At 38.0% G+C, this 16,731-nt stretch overlaps 1 protein-coding gene across 4 annotated transcripts in view; it reads left to right on the top strand.

Moving 5' to 3' along the window:
• gulp1a (GULP PTB domain containing engulfment adaptor 1a) overlaps window positions 1-16,731 on the top strand; it is a 136,980-nt gene that overhangs the window by 69,260 nt on the left and 50,989 nt on the right. Inside the window, exon 1 of one of the 4 annotated variants that reach the window (XM_084724236.1) lies at window positions 15,015-15,189. The exons of 2 other annotated variants lie outside the window; for them this stretch is intronic. In XM_084724236.1, the coding sequence (XP_084580362.1) occupies window positions 15,030-15,189 (160 nt within the window). In that variant the 5' untranslated portion in view covers window positions 15,015-15,029. Of the gene's footprint in view, window positions 1-15,014; window positions 15,190-15,467; window positions 15,511-16,731 lie in introns of those variants that run through there. One more of the 4 variants, XM_084724234.1, reaches the window with a different exon arrangement.

The raw sequence follows: 16,731 nt of genomic DNA, 5'->3' as shown, positions 1-16,731 counted from the left end.
CAAAAATTCACCCACGTTTAGGGATGGCGGGTTTTAATTTCCAGCCCTGTTTGAGACACTTCATGAGCATTTCAACAACACATCTTCCATTGAAAAGTATAGATTATTGACAGCCACACACAATTTTTCATGACTTTCCTTGCTCTCCAGTTGTGCTGACCAATATACTTTGTTTTCATCATCATTGCAATTAGTCTGGGCAGTAAACACATTACAAAAGATTGCTCAAAATCTAATGAATGAGAAGAATCTTTGTTTTTGATTTACACATGGCTTACATTCACACTTGCATGCAAATATTTGACCTATCAGATGAAGTCCTGGATTCACGGGCTATGCATCCAAACCATTTGGCTAATCAGTTGAACCCTCAGCTAGCCATCAACTTTATTTATTATTATTATTTATTGATGTGAATTTGATGGTAACTGTGAGGTTGGCTAGCATGATGGCTGAGGAAGGAGAGACAAGCGGAGAAAATTTGGTTTTAAATAGACAGCACTTGTGCTGTTTATGAATTATTTTGAATTCAGGAGAGACAACATGTTACAAACACAGGTACTGTGTAAAACTTGAACTGTTGTTGCAACTTTCAGAAACAAACTGTGCACAGTGACATTATTATTGCTTTAATCGTCTCAATATAATATTATCTCCCAATTAAGTTTGGATTTAAAGAAATTTTAAAATGTCTGAAGCATAGATTTATGTATTTCTGTGTGTGTATATAAGCATGTATCCATGCACATGTGTCTAAATGTATGTAATCTATATACTGTGGGCATCTGTTCACTATTGTTTCTGCAGCCTTTTAAGTCAGACATTGTATCATAACTCTTTTAGTTTTCATGTAATTTGGATTAATCAATTACAATTCTCTGTTTTCCTTTATGAAGTTACACTGATCATCCTTAAGGGTTTAATACTACTGCATATAAACAATGAAATGAACATGAAGCTGATGCTCTTTAAAGATATGGCACCTTGTTAGAATAGTGAACCCATTATCCTGAGACCAACAACATGATGATAGTAGTCTGGTGTTGGTAGTCTTCTCTGGAAAGAGAGTCAGTGTTTAAATGTCCAAAGTACAGATTTGCTTTTCACACCATGCTGGCAGGTTTCTGATCTGTGAATTCAACATATTGCAATAAACTGCAATCCTGTTAGCATGGTGATATATTGCTGTGTCTCTGTTTATCTAATTTTAGGAAAACTGTCATAGTAGAAAGAACCCACCACCATATGTATAAAAGTTAAAAAAGTTTACTTTTTCAATCAGAACAACAAAGATAGATAAGAACGCTACTATCTATTTTGTGGCTCAGGTTTTAAACAACACAAAATGAACCACTGCAAAGAATCTTTGTATGTATCACATTACAGTGTTTTTGAGAATCAATACAGTATCACAATACATAATGTAGTCATACTCAAGTGTATTGGTATTTTCTTACACCCCTAATATTGAGTAACTGCAGTATTTCCTTCAGAGCATAAATACATGTTTCAATGCCATGTTTTCTTTTAAAGCCATACTGATAATGGGTGGTGAGAACCAACATTTCCAGCCTTGTTAGTATGAGTGTTTCCAGCACTTTAGAGAGAATACTGGCAAGGGCAGTAGGTCTATAATTATCCATGCTATCTAGTTTACCAGCCTTGTCATTAATGACAAGGTGCTAATGATGCAGAGGTGATAGAATCTGGAAGGTCACAATGAAGTAAAAAACATGTAAAACACAAAGCAGAGGACAAAATCTATGACTGGCAGTCTTTAAGTTTTCTGCAGTAATATAATCCACACTGTGCCTCAAGCCTCATTATCATCTAGCATCAGAATCTCATCATTTACAATTACAATTAACACTTCATCTCGAATCATCCGCATGGACTCCAATTTTTTCAGAAAGATCACAGTTTTCAAATACATGTACACTGCATTTTTTCCACAGTGCACATGCAACATCTCAGCTGTTTTGTCTGCGACACATGCACCCTCAGTATTGGATTGTAAGGAGGTTTTACAGTCATTCATAACTCTGACCTCTCTTCAGAGCTGTGTTATACACACACACACAGGGTTTTGATGGAATCAGGAAGAATCTTTTCCATTGTAACTCGAAATATAGATCTGCTTTGTGCAAATACCACAGAAATATGTCATCCACATTCAAGATGGTAAACATCGAACTCATCAGCTGAAATGACCACTGCAGATTTTTTTAAGTTGTAGTTCATTAATACTAATTCTGTGAGTTGACTAAACTACAAAACTGATCTCTTTGCTAAATGTAGAGACAGTGTGCATCATATGTACTTGGCCAAGAAGATTTCCCAGAGAAACATCACAAAGCCTTGACATTTAAAACGTTAGAGAATATGTTCTAACTAAATCTGCTGGCCTTTAAACTCATTCCGATGTTTGACTCGTGCTTTATGGCTGAACACATGGACTGAGCCAGCAAGCGCACCCTGCAGAGGCCTTGAACCATCTGATAATGCTCTGAGCTTCTGTTCCATTGACTGGGGTAAAATGTGGGAGTATTTGAAGAAAAGATGATGTGGATTCAGAAGACCTCAGTGCATCAGGTGGGTTAAACTTCAAAGATAAATGCCGGTTTTTCTTTGGCTGCAAAAACATGTTTGTTTTAATCCTTGGAAATGTATGTAATGAATGCTGAGGGAAGTCTGGACCTCGCTGAAATATTCAAGGCTTTACAGCAAGAGAAATTTAAAAACTGTATTGTTGTATCTTGTATTTTTGGTTAGAATATCAGCTATAGAGCAAGGCTGCATTTTATGAGGGATCTAAGATGTGAGATCTGTTAAGCTACAACTGTAAGATACAGCAGCTCACAGCAACTTGACAGGACAACATAGTTTAACAAAAAAGCAATAAACAGCTCTGATAACCCCATTAAGACCCATCAGTATCAAGTTTGCTGTGGCCACAACTTATTAGGGATTTAAATGGCTGTATTTTCTTTGAAATCCTGATGGGCAATTACTGTATGGCCTTTTTTCCTCTTCTTTATGATTATTGTTCGGGCTCTTTAGCCTTTATTCAATATGACAGCTCCAGACAGGAAAATGGGGAGAGTGGGAGGAAGACAGGCGGCATAGTGCCACCAGCTGGAATCTAAACCACAGCTGCTGCTGAGGACTCTGTTCATGGCCACACTGTCTACCGAGTGAGCTACCGTGGTGCCCAACAATTATTCTATGACCTTTCATAAACAAGTTTTGTCTCATTCTACGCAGAGGCTTTTAAAAGCTTTGCCAGAAAAAAATGGAAAATTGAAGCTGAATTAATTGGTTTTGTTAACATGCATAAAGACACTAAGAACACAACATAATTATCTTGCAAAACCACAGAGCAGCATGTCATGGTCGTGTCCACCTGATGAATGTAACTTATTATATTTATTCTCTTTTAGCTCTGTTTTTGGTCTCTACCATCTCCTGAGGGAAATGTTAGCTGTTTAGCTGCTAGATACTCCGCTGTGTTCACCAGCTATACAAGGCTGGTAAAAGCTTTACGGGAAGAGAAAATTAAAACATTGAACTTAAAGAGGATGAAGCATTCTGTGAACTGCAGAACTGAAAAGAGGATAAAGAGTTTTTTGACTGTTACAAAATTAACTGCACCAAGTAGGCTGACATGATACAAGACATTTAGTAGTTGATACCATTGAATTTCCGTCCATCTATCCATTGTCTGTAACCGCGTATCCTGACAGGTTGCAGGCAGCCTGGGGTCTATCCCAGCTGACATTGGGCGAGAGGTGGGGTACAACGTGTACAAGTCGCCAGTTCATCGCAGGGCTGACAAATAGAGACAGACAACCATTCACTCTCACACCTAAGGGCATTTTAGAGTCACCATTTAACCTATTATGCTGCATGTCTTTGGACTGTGGGAGGAAGCCGGAGTAGCCGGAGAGAACCCATGCTGAGAACATGCAGACTCCGCTCAGAAAGGCCCTGCCACAGTCACGCAAACTCCCCGGCCCCCGAGCCGGCTGGGGGATTCGAACTCAGGACCATGCTGTCCTAATAGTTGATACCTTTGAATTTCCATGATTCTCAATAGCCAGCCTGAGAGCACAGTCAAAAAAACTCAAAGAAGAGTCATAAAATTCAGCCTTTTTTTGCCATCTGAAAAAAAAAAACAAAACAAAAAAAAACTCTTTTGAGATTCTAGGACAAAAGACTGAGTGGGATATTTACCAGGCCTGATGCATCAGGGAAGCAGGTTGCCTGTGTCTGGAAAGTAATGCAGAAGAGCAAAAGTGATTTTCTTCTTGAGTCCACAGTTGGAGTATTTTAACTGTTTTGTTGCCCTTTGAGACCGATCAGGTGTGCACTGGATGCACTGCTGTGTGCATCGGTGAAGGCAGCACGTATATGTGTGAGAAAGAGGGAGACAGAAAGGGATGAATGAAGGTGGAAGGAGGACTACTAAATACAATGTTTCTGGGTGTCTTTGATACTTACCACATACCACTGCTTTGCCTCTTGACTTTTCTAGACAGTGGATCGAAACCTGCCTGCCCGATGGGCAAACCAACCCACTTGTAAACACATATACTGTCCCTGTTATGTCCAGGAGAATTGCATCTCTGGGACCTTAAAAAAAATGAGTACTGCCACATTTTCAAAATTTTGGCATTGTCTTGTTACCAATGTATCAGTTTTCCTGATATCCCTAAAGAGGACTAGTCAAGTTTTGATTAATTCCAGCCACTTATTAAAAATAAATCAAATGAAAGAACAAGAGAAAAAAAGACAACACAGGCAATTTATTGCAAAACTGAAACAGTTCAACTCTTTAATAATGGAATAATTATTTCAGTAATTTTCAAGCAAAATATGTCTTAAATAACCTTACATTAAAGTAAATGTTTGAGTCTTGGGTATTTGGACTGTTGGTTGAACAAAACAACCAATATAAATATGCCATTTTGGGTTCTGGGAAATAGGGATAAGCATGTTTTGCCTTTTTATAGACTAAATGACTCATCAAGTAATCGTGTAAATAATTAGTAGCTTATTCCATAGCAAAAATAATAATTAGTTGCAGCTGTAATCCATCATGGACATGAATCTTCCTGAAAATACTGTTCTGCACTCTCTCACAACCAAACTGAGTAGCCTACCTACACTTTAGAGTTCCTAATTCCCTCTGAGCCTGAGATTCCTGCTGCTGAGACAGAAGGTGAATTACGACAACAGCTGAATGAAAACAGGAAAAGTTCATTTATTCATATCAGTAGTACAGTGTAACAGCAGACATAACATGACCTTTTGAGCCGTCCAAAGCAAGTGTGTAGCTCTGCTCTGACAAGGGGAACATTAGCAGTAGACACCTTCCTGCTTTTACCATGTAGTCATGATATTGCATGGCTTGTCTCTTTTAATTAGCTTCCTGGTGTAGATTCAGCAGAAAAAAGGTCAGTTCACGACCCTATTGAGTTTGCCTGTTGTACAGTTTGCACCTTTTTTTCCTTTGGAATGTTAATGCACTTTGAGGTTTGCTATTGCCTCCCAACAACTTTTGGTATGATACTTTAATTTGACAAAGTACACAGACTATGATACAAACACTTAAGTTTTAACAGTCTCTGATCTGTTAATCAGGGAAATACACACACTTAGGTTCATATGTGTGACCATTGTTACAACATAATTTGCAGTAATATACACATTGCTTGTATGATGGCTTCCTGAATAGATTTCACTATCAGCAGATGGATTTATTAATAGTTCAGCTTTTAAAAACCTGCCAAAGTCACATATCTGTCATCATAAAATTCTGTGGTCTGTAAATTTGCTTTTAGACCACAAACAAACTGCATCAGAGTCCTCTCGGAAGCAGACCGAGTGTGACCTTTTCAGGTGGCCTTGATCTGGTTGTTTGGTCCATGTCTGAAAAATATCCATATGGACATTCAGTCAAAAATAGTGAGGTGAATACAGTCTTGAGGCAGTTTAATGGATCCATCCGATAACTAAAGGGGAAATCTGTTGCAGCCTTGTGCCTACAGTCAAATCACAGCTGTGCTGATATTCAGTACAACAGCACTCCCTCTATTGTGATATTGCTTTAATATATATTTCTCATACTTCACACATAAAAAAACATTTGCTGACTGGGAAACATTGTGCATCAGTTTTAACTTTTGAACACCAAGCATCATCAGTCTAAACACAGAGTCCTCCTCCCCTTGTCTTGTCGGAGTCTTGCATATTGCGTCCCATCAACTCAGAACTGGTCCGCCTGTGAAGTGCCAACAGCTTGGTCAGGGATTTTGTTGTAGAGCAGGTCTCTGTGTGTGCAGTCACAGTCTCTGATTTCCTGTTGCTTGACGAACCTGAATCCCATTTTGTCCATTTCAAGCTAGGTTAACTTAGCTCTTGTCTTCAGCAATGCATGCAGCTGATCTGGCTGGTGTTTGAAAGATGCAATGCAGTGTTGGGCAAGTTACTCAGGAAGTGTAATAAGTTACTTATTACTCCTATGAAAAGTAATACTATTAATTTTTAAAAGGTGCTTGTTATGAAATGTAATTTGTTATAGTACTTGTTTAATACTGTATTACCTTTATACCTTGTTTGCAGCCTTGTTGCACTCCAAAGTTGTACTGCTGATCCAGTGAACTGTGAACACCCAGGCAGTTTTTGTTGTTGGCTGTCCAGATGTCAGCTGTCGTGGAAACAAAGTGAGTCTGTCTTTCAGATGAGACTCCATCACCCCATACTCTGTCTTGAGGAGCCAAACAAACTCAAAGCAATGACAATACTTCTACCCGTGTTTGCCCCTCTCCCTCATGCTGCATCCTTTGTTTTTTAGCTAGCAGCTGACGTGACCTGCCCAGACTACCACATGTACATGCCATCGTAAGATAGTTTACCCATGACAAAGAGTAACTCAGTAGAGTTACTTAGATTAGTGACTGTGCTATAATTACTGTTTTGGAAACTGTAATCCCTTACACTACTACATAAAAATAACAGATTAAAACAGAAGTGTAGCTACTGATCAATGCGTGCCCCACTGTTGCCATGGAGATTAAATAGATGATTTAATAGATCAGACATAACTTGCTAAGGGGGCATGGTAGTTTATATTGTTGCAGTTGTAACTCACATGTGAGAGTGTGTACTTGTAGGCTTACTACACTTGTACCTGCAGGCAGCCCCTTGATGTACATATACGGCTCCTCCCACTCTCACCACAGAGGCATGATAAACATCCATGAAAAGAGGTCATGTGGAACCATCTGCATGAAGATTGAATGGATGGAGTATGCTTGTATAAGGAGCTGCTTTATTCATTATGAGCCCAACACATGCCTACTTTCTAGCTGGCTCTGCATCACCACATGTTACTAAGGTTTCCAGCAAGTAGCTGCTGTCTAACCATATGTGCAATTGCAAAGAAATTGCTTTTTCACTACTAAATATTTAAGATCCAGCTTGATTGAATATTCTAGTTGTTTCAGTTGCAGCTGAGAGTGTGGCATCTTGTACAATTTTTTTATTGGCTTTGTATTTTTAAAAAAAAAGAATTTGGGGGCGCTTTTAAATTACTTCAATCCAATATACAATCTTGTAACCCTCTAGTGGCTGTCAGAGGGACTACAGACACATGTGTGCATCTTCCACTCTTAGTTTCTTTTTCAAAAAATGCCAAACATTCACTGGTTCTAGCATTTTATTTTGCCTTATTTGACAGGAAGCTGAATATTTTTAGGTTTTGGAGCATTGGTCTAGGGAGCATTTTCACAAGATTCTGCTGTTTTATAGACTAGTATTATTGATTAATCGAGACACTAAACAGCAGATTAATCAGTAATAAAAATCATCTGTACTTGCAGCCCAAAAAGAAACCAGCCAAAGTACTCTGCAGATGTTTCTTTCTACAGTTACCAAACTGTTAAAAATAATGTGAGAGGTTACATCATGCAAATACAGAGAGGTAATGTCAGGAGTCTGTCACTTGCCCAGGCAGCTCTCTGCAGCATAGAGCTGACACTTGGTGACAGTAATAATAAATAATAAATGCAATTTATTTCTGTAAATTTAGTGCACTTAAACACTGTCATAAAGTCAGAGGATGGTTATTATAGTAGGTTGCACTTACAGTTTTTTTTTCATTACTGGTACCTGGAGGAGGAATAAGGATGAATTTTGGAACAGGTAATTACAGCTGTGGTGTGAACGCAGTACAAATTTGAAAAGAAAAAAGAAAAAAGGCTGATATGCCAAAATGATAAAGCAGTGATAAACATATAACATAACATATAACATAAACATAAATAATAATAATAATTTACAGTGACTTTTTGTCCTGCAGTTCTCATAGGCTGCCATCAATTCTGACATTTTAGCATCAGTTATGAAATATCTCAACAACGACTGGACAGATTGCCATTCTGTGCACTCGTTCCCCAGACGATGAATCCATAATGAAAACCACAATTGTCACAGAAGTAGTAATAAAGCATTTCAGTAATTAATAACTAATTTTACAATAAATTACATTTACAAGAAATTATTATTGTTGTTGTTGTTGTTGTTAATAATAAATAAACTAAATTACAATATTTTAATGGGCAATAATAAGTGGAATTATAAAAAGTATTTATAACTGTACAAAATTAATACTATGCTACAATATTAATTTATCAGTAATATTTCAAATTTAAGAAAATTGTTTAAAATACATGAGTGAATTCATTGCTGAATATTTGAACTGAAAAATCTATTTGAAAATGCAGTTTAAAAGAGAAATAAATAACTGGATTTCCAAATTAAATCAAGAGTATAGGTTTTAATTAAGCATTCATACAGGCAATTTCCTTTTACCATTTGCATTTCCATTTCCCCACTGCTTTTTCTTTTCTTATTATTGATTCGATTCATCATTTAGCTTCTCTGTTTAGCCTTTCAGTGATAATTCTTTTTATAATTCCTCTTGTATTGCCTATTAAAATAGCAAAAAAAAAAATTAGATTTCAATACATTCATTTGTAAACAGTTGTATTAAGTCTTCTTTCACTTTTTGATTTTATTATACAGTTAGTCATTATTCAATGAAATACTTAATTGGTATTTCCCTGACATTTGTGGTCCTCTAGTCCATCATTAGGTCAAAATTTCAATTTATAAAACTTTCTTTAATTAGTAAACCTGAAAAACATTAACATTCCCATCAGCCTCAGCTGTACTTTGTGATTGGTGCTAATTATCAACTGTTAGCATGCTAACAGGCTAAACTGAGACAGTGGCTGTGGAGAGCATTACACCCACTAAACATATTCATGTTAACATTGTCAGTGTGTGCATGTTGATACACCACAGCCTCGCAGAGCTGATAGTCCTGTTTATGTTGAATGGGACTGGCAGTTACTTACAAATCCTGCCTTTATATTTGAATTTGATAATCTCAGGTTTGAATGATTTGATAACAAGCTTTGAGAGACCACTTATCCGGGGATTACACTGCTTGTTTTCCGCCATATTACAAAAATTCACCGCCTGTGTTGATGTTGATTCATGTAAGAGGACAGCGCTTCTGAAGCTTTCATGTCTGGTTTTTAAAAACTTGCTGCTGCTATGTTTATGCTATTGGCCAACTAAAACATCAGTTCTCCTTTAATTTTGCAGTCTAGCCAAAAACCCATTTCCTGACTGCGATATTAGGCTTCAAATCAAGGACAGGTTGGACATAAATCATTTCAACTTGAAATCTGCTGGTGTTAATGTTGGTAAGATTGGGCGCTGTGCAGTAGCTGTGGATGGAAATGATTGCTTTCATCCTTGGCTGTAGTCATCATAATTTCTGGTGCGGCGAATGGTACAGGACCGTCCACCAGCCATGTCAACAGAAAATACACAGCGCCGCCATCACACACTTCTACTTTGCATTACTGCTTAGATGGAACACAAATCATGTGGAGGCTGCAAATCTCAATGAAAATCCACTGAGATGCTTCTCATTGAGATGCACATTCCTGCATCTCCACCCACTCCCCACTCCCACAAACACACACACATCCCAAGCGAGGAGTGAAATAATTGGACTCTGAACGTGTATAAACCATAAGGACTGTAAACAGTGGTGCTGAAAAAGTTGTCAGCAAGATGAAGAGGATTTAAACCCTGTGTATATGTAGTTGTTATGCTGTTTACTTTTGTCCAACAGGATTTTTCTTTTTGTGCATTTTGGTACTGAACGTGAAATGTGGAAGAAAAAAAAGGTATGCGTGCAGCAGCCTAGTTACTAAACAAAATCTGAAAAGATGACTCATTGGTATTGTTTTCAACCGCTGACCTAGATGCATTTGAGTTGTTGTGTCTGTCATGCTTCTTTGCTGCTTTGTTGAACTTCTTTGCTTCTCAACATGGTTACGTTTCATCAAAATGATCACAGAGTTCTTTTTTTAAAACAAGCATTCTGGCCTCTTCTGAACATGCTCTAGCAAGTGAATTTTCCCTCTTGCCGTCAGGGTGCCATTGTATTTTACCTACCTGTAAAAATAACTGCTATAAATCATTCATTACCTCTGTAATCTGATTACTAAATGCTCTGTAGGTCTTTTAACCATTGTCATAGTTGTTAGATGCTATTAGATATAAATTATCTTGGACTCGATTAAAAAATATATAACTGGACAGACAAATATCAGGCCAATAATTATCAGCTCCAATATTCCCTACATTTTGCTCATAAATTTAATCTTGGACTATTAACCCCCTCCTTCTATTGACCCCAATACAACTTTATAAGAAAAGTCTTTGTAAAGTTTTTTTTTTTCCAATTGTTTCTTTATTTATTTTTATAATTTAACAAACATACCAGAACAATATATGTTCATAAGGTCCATATCCCTGATGTGCTGATACGGTAATATATCAAGAGGCAAAATGCACATCTTTGCTATATGTTATGGTATGATGTAGCATTATGCCAGTCCTCTTCACAGACATGGGGTTCAACGTCCTGTCCTGAGAGCCACCGTACTGATGTATTGTCCAGCGTAATTTCCAAAATCCAGGCATTCAAGTCAGTATCCCCTTCCAAAAGTGTTTTAATTTTTTGTATTTTTTTTAGAAAATATGGATGATTGTTCCTGTACATGTATCATGACAATGACGTGGTGAATATAAGTTAGGATACATCTGCATCCTGTGCATGAATTTATAATTCTGTTAAATTATTTAATCATAAGACAGTGATGTAAAAACATTCTGACATGGCGTCCCACTGGTCATCACTAAAATTGCATCACAGGTCTTTTTGCCATGCATTCTTAAGTGTGGTCAACAGAGCACTGCAGATCAAAGAGAGTGTCCCTGTCAATGATGTGGTATCCTGTTTGTTTCAGAGTAGTAATTACTTTAACGTTTTTCAAGTATTTGTAAAGTTATTTGATGAACTTAACTACAAAAACAAATGATTGCTTAAAGAGTCAGAATTTCTTTTTTTTATTTTTTTATTTTGTTGTAATAATGGTGTAATAGTTTGGTCAGATCTGTGGAATATTACTACATCACTATATCTGAGCCTTTTTTACTCCGAGATGTGAATAAGCAGGTAATTATCAATGATTTTATTGGTTGAAAAAATCCATCTTGTGCATCCTTAGGGTTTTTTTTTTTTTTTTTTTTTTTTTGTGACTGTTTATCCAGCTGGTCCAGCAACTTTATGCCAGAGGGATTAATACAATTGTATTGTATTGCTGTATCATTGTATAGACATGAGTGGAAAAGAAAAGTGTTAGAAATAACATCAATTATAGCTTCAACCTTTCCATTACATCTGTATAATGGAGCATTTTTCCGTACAGATTTACATGAGCCTGTGTAGCATAAAGGGCCCCACTTTCCTGGAAAGTGTCTGGCCCAGCCACTTCCCTTACCCCACCACAGCTGTTCACACAAGATGCTAACATGAAATGATACAGGGCAGAGCAAAGAAAAACCCTAGAAAAATAAAGTGTGAACAGAACAGCCCAAATCCTGAGACCCTCCCTGTTTTAAATGCTCTCTCAGGCAGAAACCAAAGGTCTGCCGGCCAGCAAAAACACACCACCACCCAAGGCCCTGACCGAGCTGAATCTCTAACCAGATACCATTAAAAGAACAAGAAATGCCTTCCATGAATTTGAGTGACCTTTGTAAATTGGCTGGCAAGTGTTTGTGACCTTTTTTAGTCTTTTGATTTGTGTTTTTTTTAATGCTGATTATTTTCCAAAACATAGATCCTCCAAAGCTACTTTTCCTCTGAGTTGCTACGCAACATTTTACAGCAGCTCTTTGAAGTCTGTGTGCAACGCGCACTTATGCATTCACATCAGTGCTAATACAGTCATGAATTCATCTGGGTCCAAAGTAAACTCATTATATTTGGATGAATGTCTCCATTGTTGTGAAAGCAGCTAAAGCCCAATATTTAAAATTCACTTTAGCTCTTCACCACTGACAGCTGTGCATCTTTGACATTTTAATAAAGACATGATCAATTTCTGTATTAGAGTTTACATTAATTTCCTTTTCATCTTTTCTTAAAGTGGACTTATTATGCATTTTTTTTTATTTTGTTACATATATAATGTTACAACATTGGATGTTCATATTAAACATGACCAAAGTGTCAAATAATGAGGTAAACATATGTAGAAGTAATTCCTGTGAGCCAAACACTCAGGTTTCAGACTGGTCATTGTTAGGTTTTCAACAGTTTTTTCTTCTTTTGGCAACCGACTGATGTTGGCTCGCTGTGTATGTCACCTGCTTCTGTTCTCCAAGTTTTTGACGTCTGCTTTGGAGTCCTGTTCAGTTTGTCTCACAGAAAGGGCTTTTTCAGTTGTCAGTTTTTTCTCTGATGCCATGCTACTGCTCAAGGGCTAGGGTTAGGGTTAGTGTTAGGGTTAGGGTTGGAGTTAGTTAGCCTGCGCTCCCCTGGTGTTTTCAGCTCCCAGTGTGAGCAGAGTCAATTGCATGTAGGCTAACTGAGATAACTAGCAGTTAACTGTTGAAGTAGCTAACCGCTAACGACAAGTAAGCCTGTGCTCATCAAGAAACTCACTGAAAGCTGAGGCGGAGCAGCCGGAGGACATCATAGGGAAATCCATAAAATATGATTCACTTTCACCAAAATTGGTGAATAAAGCTGTGTTTGTGTACAGTAATCAGTCCTTAGAAACACTCAGCTCTGGCTGCCTCTGTTGATTTTCCAATCTAATCCTTGTCTCATTTGTGGTCTCATAAAAAGTAAATGAATCGAATTATTTCCCCTCTGTCCCTATTTTCCATGCCGAGGTTGTGCTCAGAAGCACTGGGTGTTGTAGTTTCACATAACCAGACCTATCTCAGAGCTGCCTAGGCAACTAGCAGCTAAAGTAAAATGTGTAAAACTTGTCTAACAATCAGAAAACTTTGTAACATAAATTGCCCAAAGTTGAGGCAGAGCAGCCAGAGGACATCATAGGGAAGACCAGGAAATATGTTCTCTATGAAATATACTTCAGTTTCACCAAATGCAGTGAATGATGTTGTGTTTTGTACAGTAGTTAGTGAGGGTCAGCAACCTACACTCTGCTATGCGGTGTCTGTCGCTCACATGGCTCATGAGCGGAGGGTCCTGTCCCTGCCTGTGTAAAATATTTACTAAATAACAAAGTACTAGTATTGCAAAACTAGCATGTTACATTGCTCGTTACAGCAAAAAAGTCTGTGTATAAAAAAATCTGTCATTTTAAATGTATGCTATATTTACAATATTTTACCCACTGCACTGTGACGTCAATCAGCCTTTCAGAACAGGAGACCATTTCTTTACAAGCTAAATATCACTCAACCAAACTCCTTAAGGAAAATCAGTAATTTTATCTCACAGAACATGCAGGTTGATGCCTCAATCAGTTAGTGAGTTTGTGTTATTGTGCAACTTGTGTTTAAAAGGTTGTTCAGATTTACCAAAGTCACACACACAAACAACGTAACCTTTCAAGGCAGTGGTAGACCAGCAACTCTGTGTTCTGCAAGGTAAAATTACTGTTTTTCCTTGAGGATAGAGCAATATGTTATTTATTCTTTTTTTTTTTTTGTAAAATGGCAGGTTCCCATCGAAAAAGGCTGTCTGACTGCAAGAAAAAAATAATTAAAATATTCTAAATATAGTGTACATTTGAAGAGATATTGATTTTTTTGGATGGCTAAAATATGTTTTGCTGCTGACCCTGTCTACAGCAGAACATAGCCTTGCCTCCGTGCTGGTACTCCTCTTGGCTTCTCAGAACTATCCCTTGAAGTAGTAGTTCTTTATTGAGCACACTAAAGATGCTGCAAAGAATGCCGTATCAGACAGACACTTTCCTGATCAGACCCCAAGGAGACGACATGTGAATGAGGTTTCAGGTGCAGAGAAAAATGAAACGAACATGCGTCTCTTTGCCGCGCTCTCAACAAGCAGAGTAATTGGGCTTCTCTTTCAGGTGTTTGTCAGGTTTGTGCTTTTTTGAGCTCTGCCTGCCTTCTGCTCTTTACTTTGAGGCTATCACAGACCGCTCATCTCTATGTGATAAAAAAAGCACAATCGAATTTTAAACACAATTTCAGCTGCCAGGATTCACACCTTTTGAGCCTTAAATGTTTCTGGAGTGCGGTAGAAAAAGGAAAGGGTATTATTAAGTTGACATAATCTCACTGGGAGGCTTTTAGGGCTTTGTGTTGGAAAAATACTTTGACTTTTACTTCATAATGTTTTGGCCATACTGCTGTTTTGATCGATGCCAAGGTGTTGACCTGAGGCCGTTGCCAGTGCACATAGTGAGGTGATGAATCACATGCTGCAGCAAAAGGGTCAGACTGCAGCCTCTTGCATGTTGGCTTTTATAGGTCATCCGTGGTATGCCACGATGCATCACTGTGAAACCATTCCCGTCGAAAGGGGTCTCTTTTTTGCACTCCTAAAGGATCCTTTTGGACAAACTGTGGGCGGAGGAAGTTTGGTTTGAATGTCAAGTATCGTGTGTCTAGGCAAACGCTTCTTGTTGAGTTTGCAAACCCCATCATCTCTCCTTACTGCAGCCTTTAGTGTACCACCATCTGGCCCACAGCTGAAAACTATTAAGATCTGCTGGAACTTCCTCCTCACTATTCCTCCCCAGTTTGAAGGCAAGTAAGCAGCTTTTATCTCAGCTCTCTTGTTGTTTGCATGTTTCTCTCCATAGATCTTTTTTTTCTTCTTCTTTTTCTTCTCCCTGAAAAAGTAGCGTTGCTTTTCCTTGATAAACTGTGTCAGGGTGCTGCATTTGATCCACAGGAGTTAAAGTGCCTGGCTGTGAGAGAGCAAGCCTGGATTTTAGATTAGACACCAAGACACCACGGCTGATTCAACCGAGGAATTCTGGGACTAAATTCATAAACAGATTGTAGTTGCGATGCTGTATGTGCTGCGCTTAGCCAGCAAGATTCCAGAGCTGGGGTGAGAGCAAAGTGAGCAAAACAAAGGATCTTTGTTGATTTTCTTTTCCGAGGCATTATGTTGGGACCACAGTGCATGCTCTGCTTCTAGTCAATGTTAAAAGCCTGCTGCCTTTTTAGTGCATATGGGTCACATTAGTGCCTGGCTGAGAGGCATTCATAAATGGGACATCAACTTTGCTTTCTTTCTTTCTTTTGTTCTTTCTTTTTTTCCTTTTAAATCAGTGTTTTTTAACCTTTTGTCAAACTTCTGCATCTGGATTCATTTTTTAGTTTGTTGTTTAGGATCGAGAGAGGAGTCCACAGGGTCAAAGTAGGTCGCACTTCTTCCAGAAAGAGTCTTTCCCAAGTTAAATTCCAAATGTTTGAGTCACTTGAAGGTGAATTGTTAGGCTCTGGACATGGTTTTTGCCGTCTGTTTTGGAGGATGATAATCTGAGTAAGTGAAGTGTTGGCTCACATTTTCCACTGTTTTTACAACAAGTTCAGAAACTCACTTCAGACTATATATTGTCTATATAAAAGAGATTTATATTCATTGTGTGTGTTTTTGAAATACTTTCATGAGTAGGCTTTTCTTTTTAGTCTCTTGGTCAGACTGTGTCTAAGACTGTAACTGCATTATGTAATTTTAATTACCATTTAATTGAGGTTGTGTTGTGTTGTGTGGTCATTTACTTTTGGTACAAGGCCTAATTATGTTGGAGTATTCATAACAATGGAACATGAATGTGATAGTCAGTCAATTAAGTATTCTGCAAGACAGATATGTGCTTGTGTGCAGTATATGCGTGTGTTCTTGCATGTAGGGCTGCAACTAACAATTATTTTCATTAACAATTAATCTGCAGACTATTTTCAAAATGCTTATCACAATTTCCAAAAGCCCAAAGTGACATTTTCAAATAGCTCTTCTGTCAAAGCAACAGTCCAAAACCCAAATGCTCTTCATTTATTGGCATAAATGACAAAGGAAAGCAGAAAATCACTGGCTGGAACCAGCAAATGTTTGACATTTTTGCTTGGAAAAATTAATCGGCCATCAAAATTGTTGGCAACTAATTTTCGTTCGATTGACACATCGATTAATCGACTAATCATTGCAGCTCTACTTGCACATCTGCCTGAAGACACACACTCTCATGGTCCTGGTGAGGATATGAGCAGATTTTACCTGCGGCTTCCACTGCAGCTGGTAAACATCGAAGAGAGACTGAGGAAGTTTGCAGCTCA

Source organism: Lutjanus erythropterus, chromosome 8 (assembly GCF_056507025.1).
Source record: "Lutjanus erythropterus isolate fLutEry1 chromosome 8, fLutEry1.hap2, whole genome shotgun sequence".
NCBI classification, from domain to species: domain Eukaryota; kingdom Metazoa; phylum Chordata; class Actinopteri; order Lutjaniformes; family Lutjanidae; genus Lutjanus; species Lutjanus erythropterus.
Note: the sequence above shows the minus strand (reverse complement) of the source record. Positions and strands in the feature narration are given on the sequence as shown.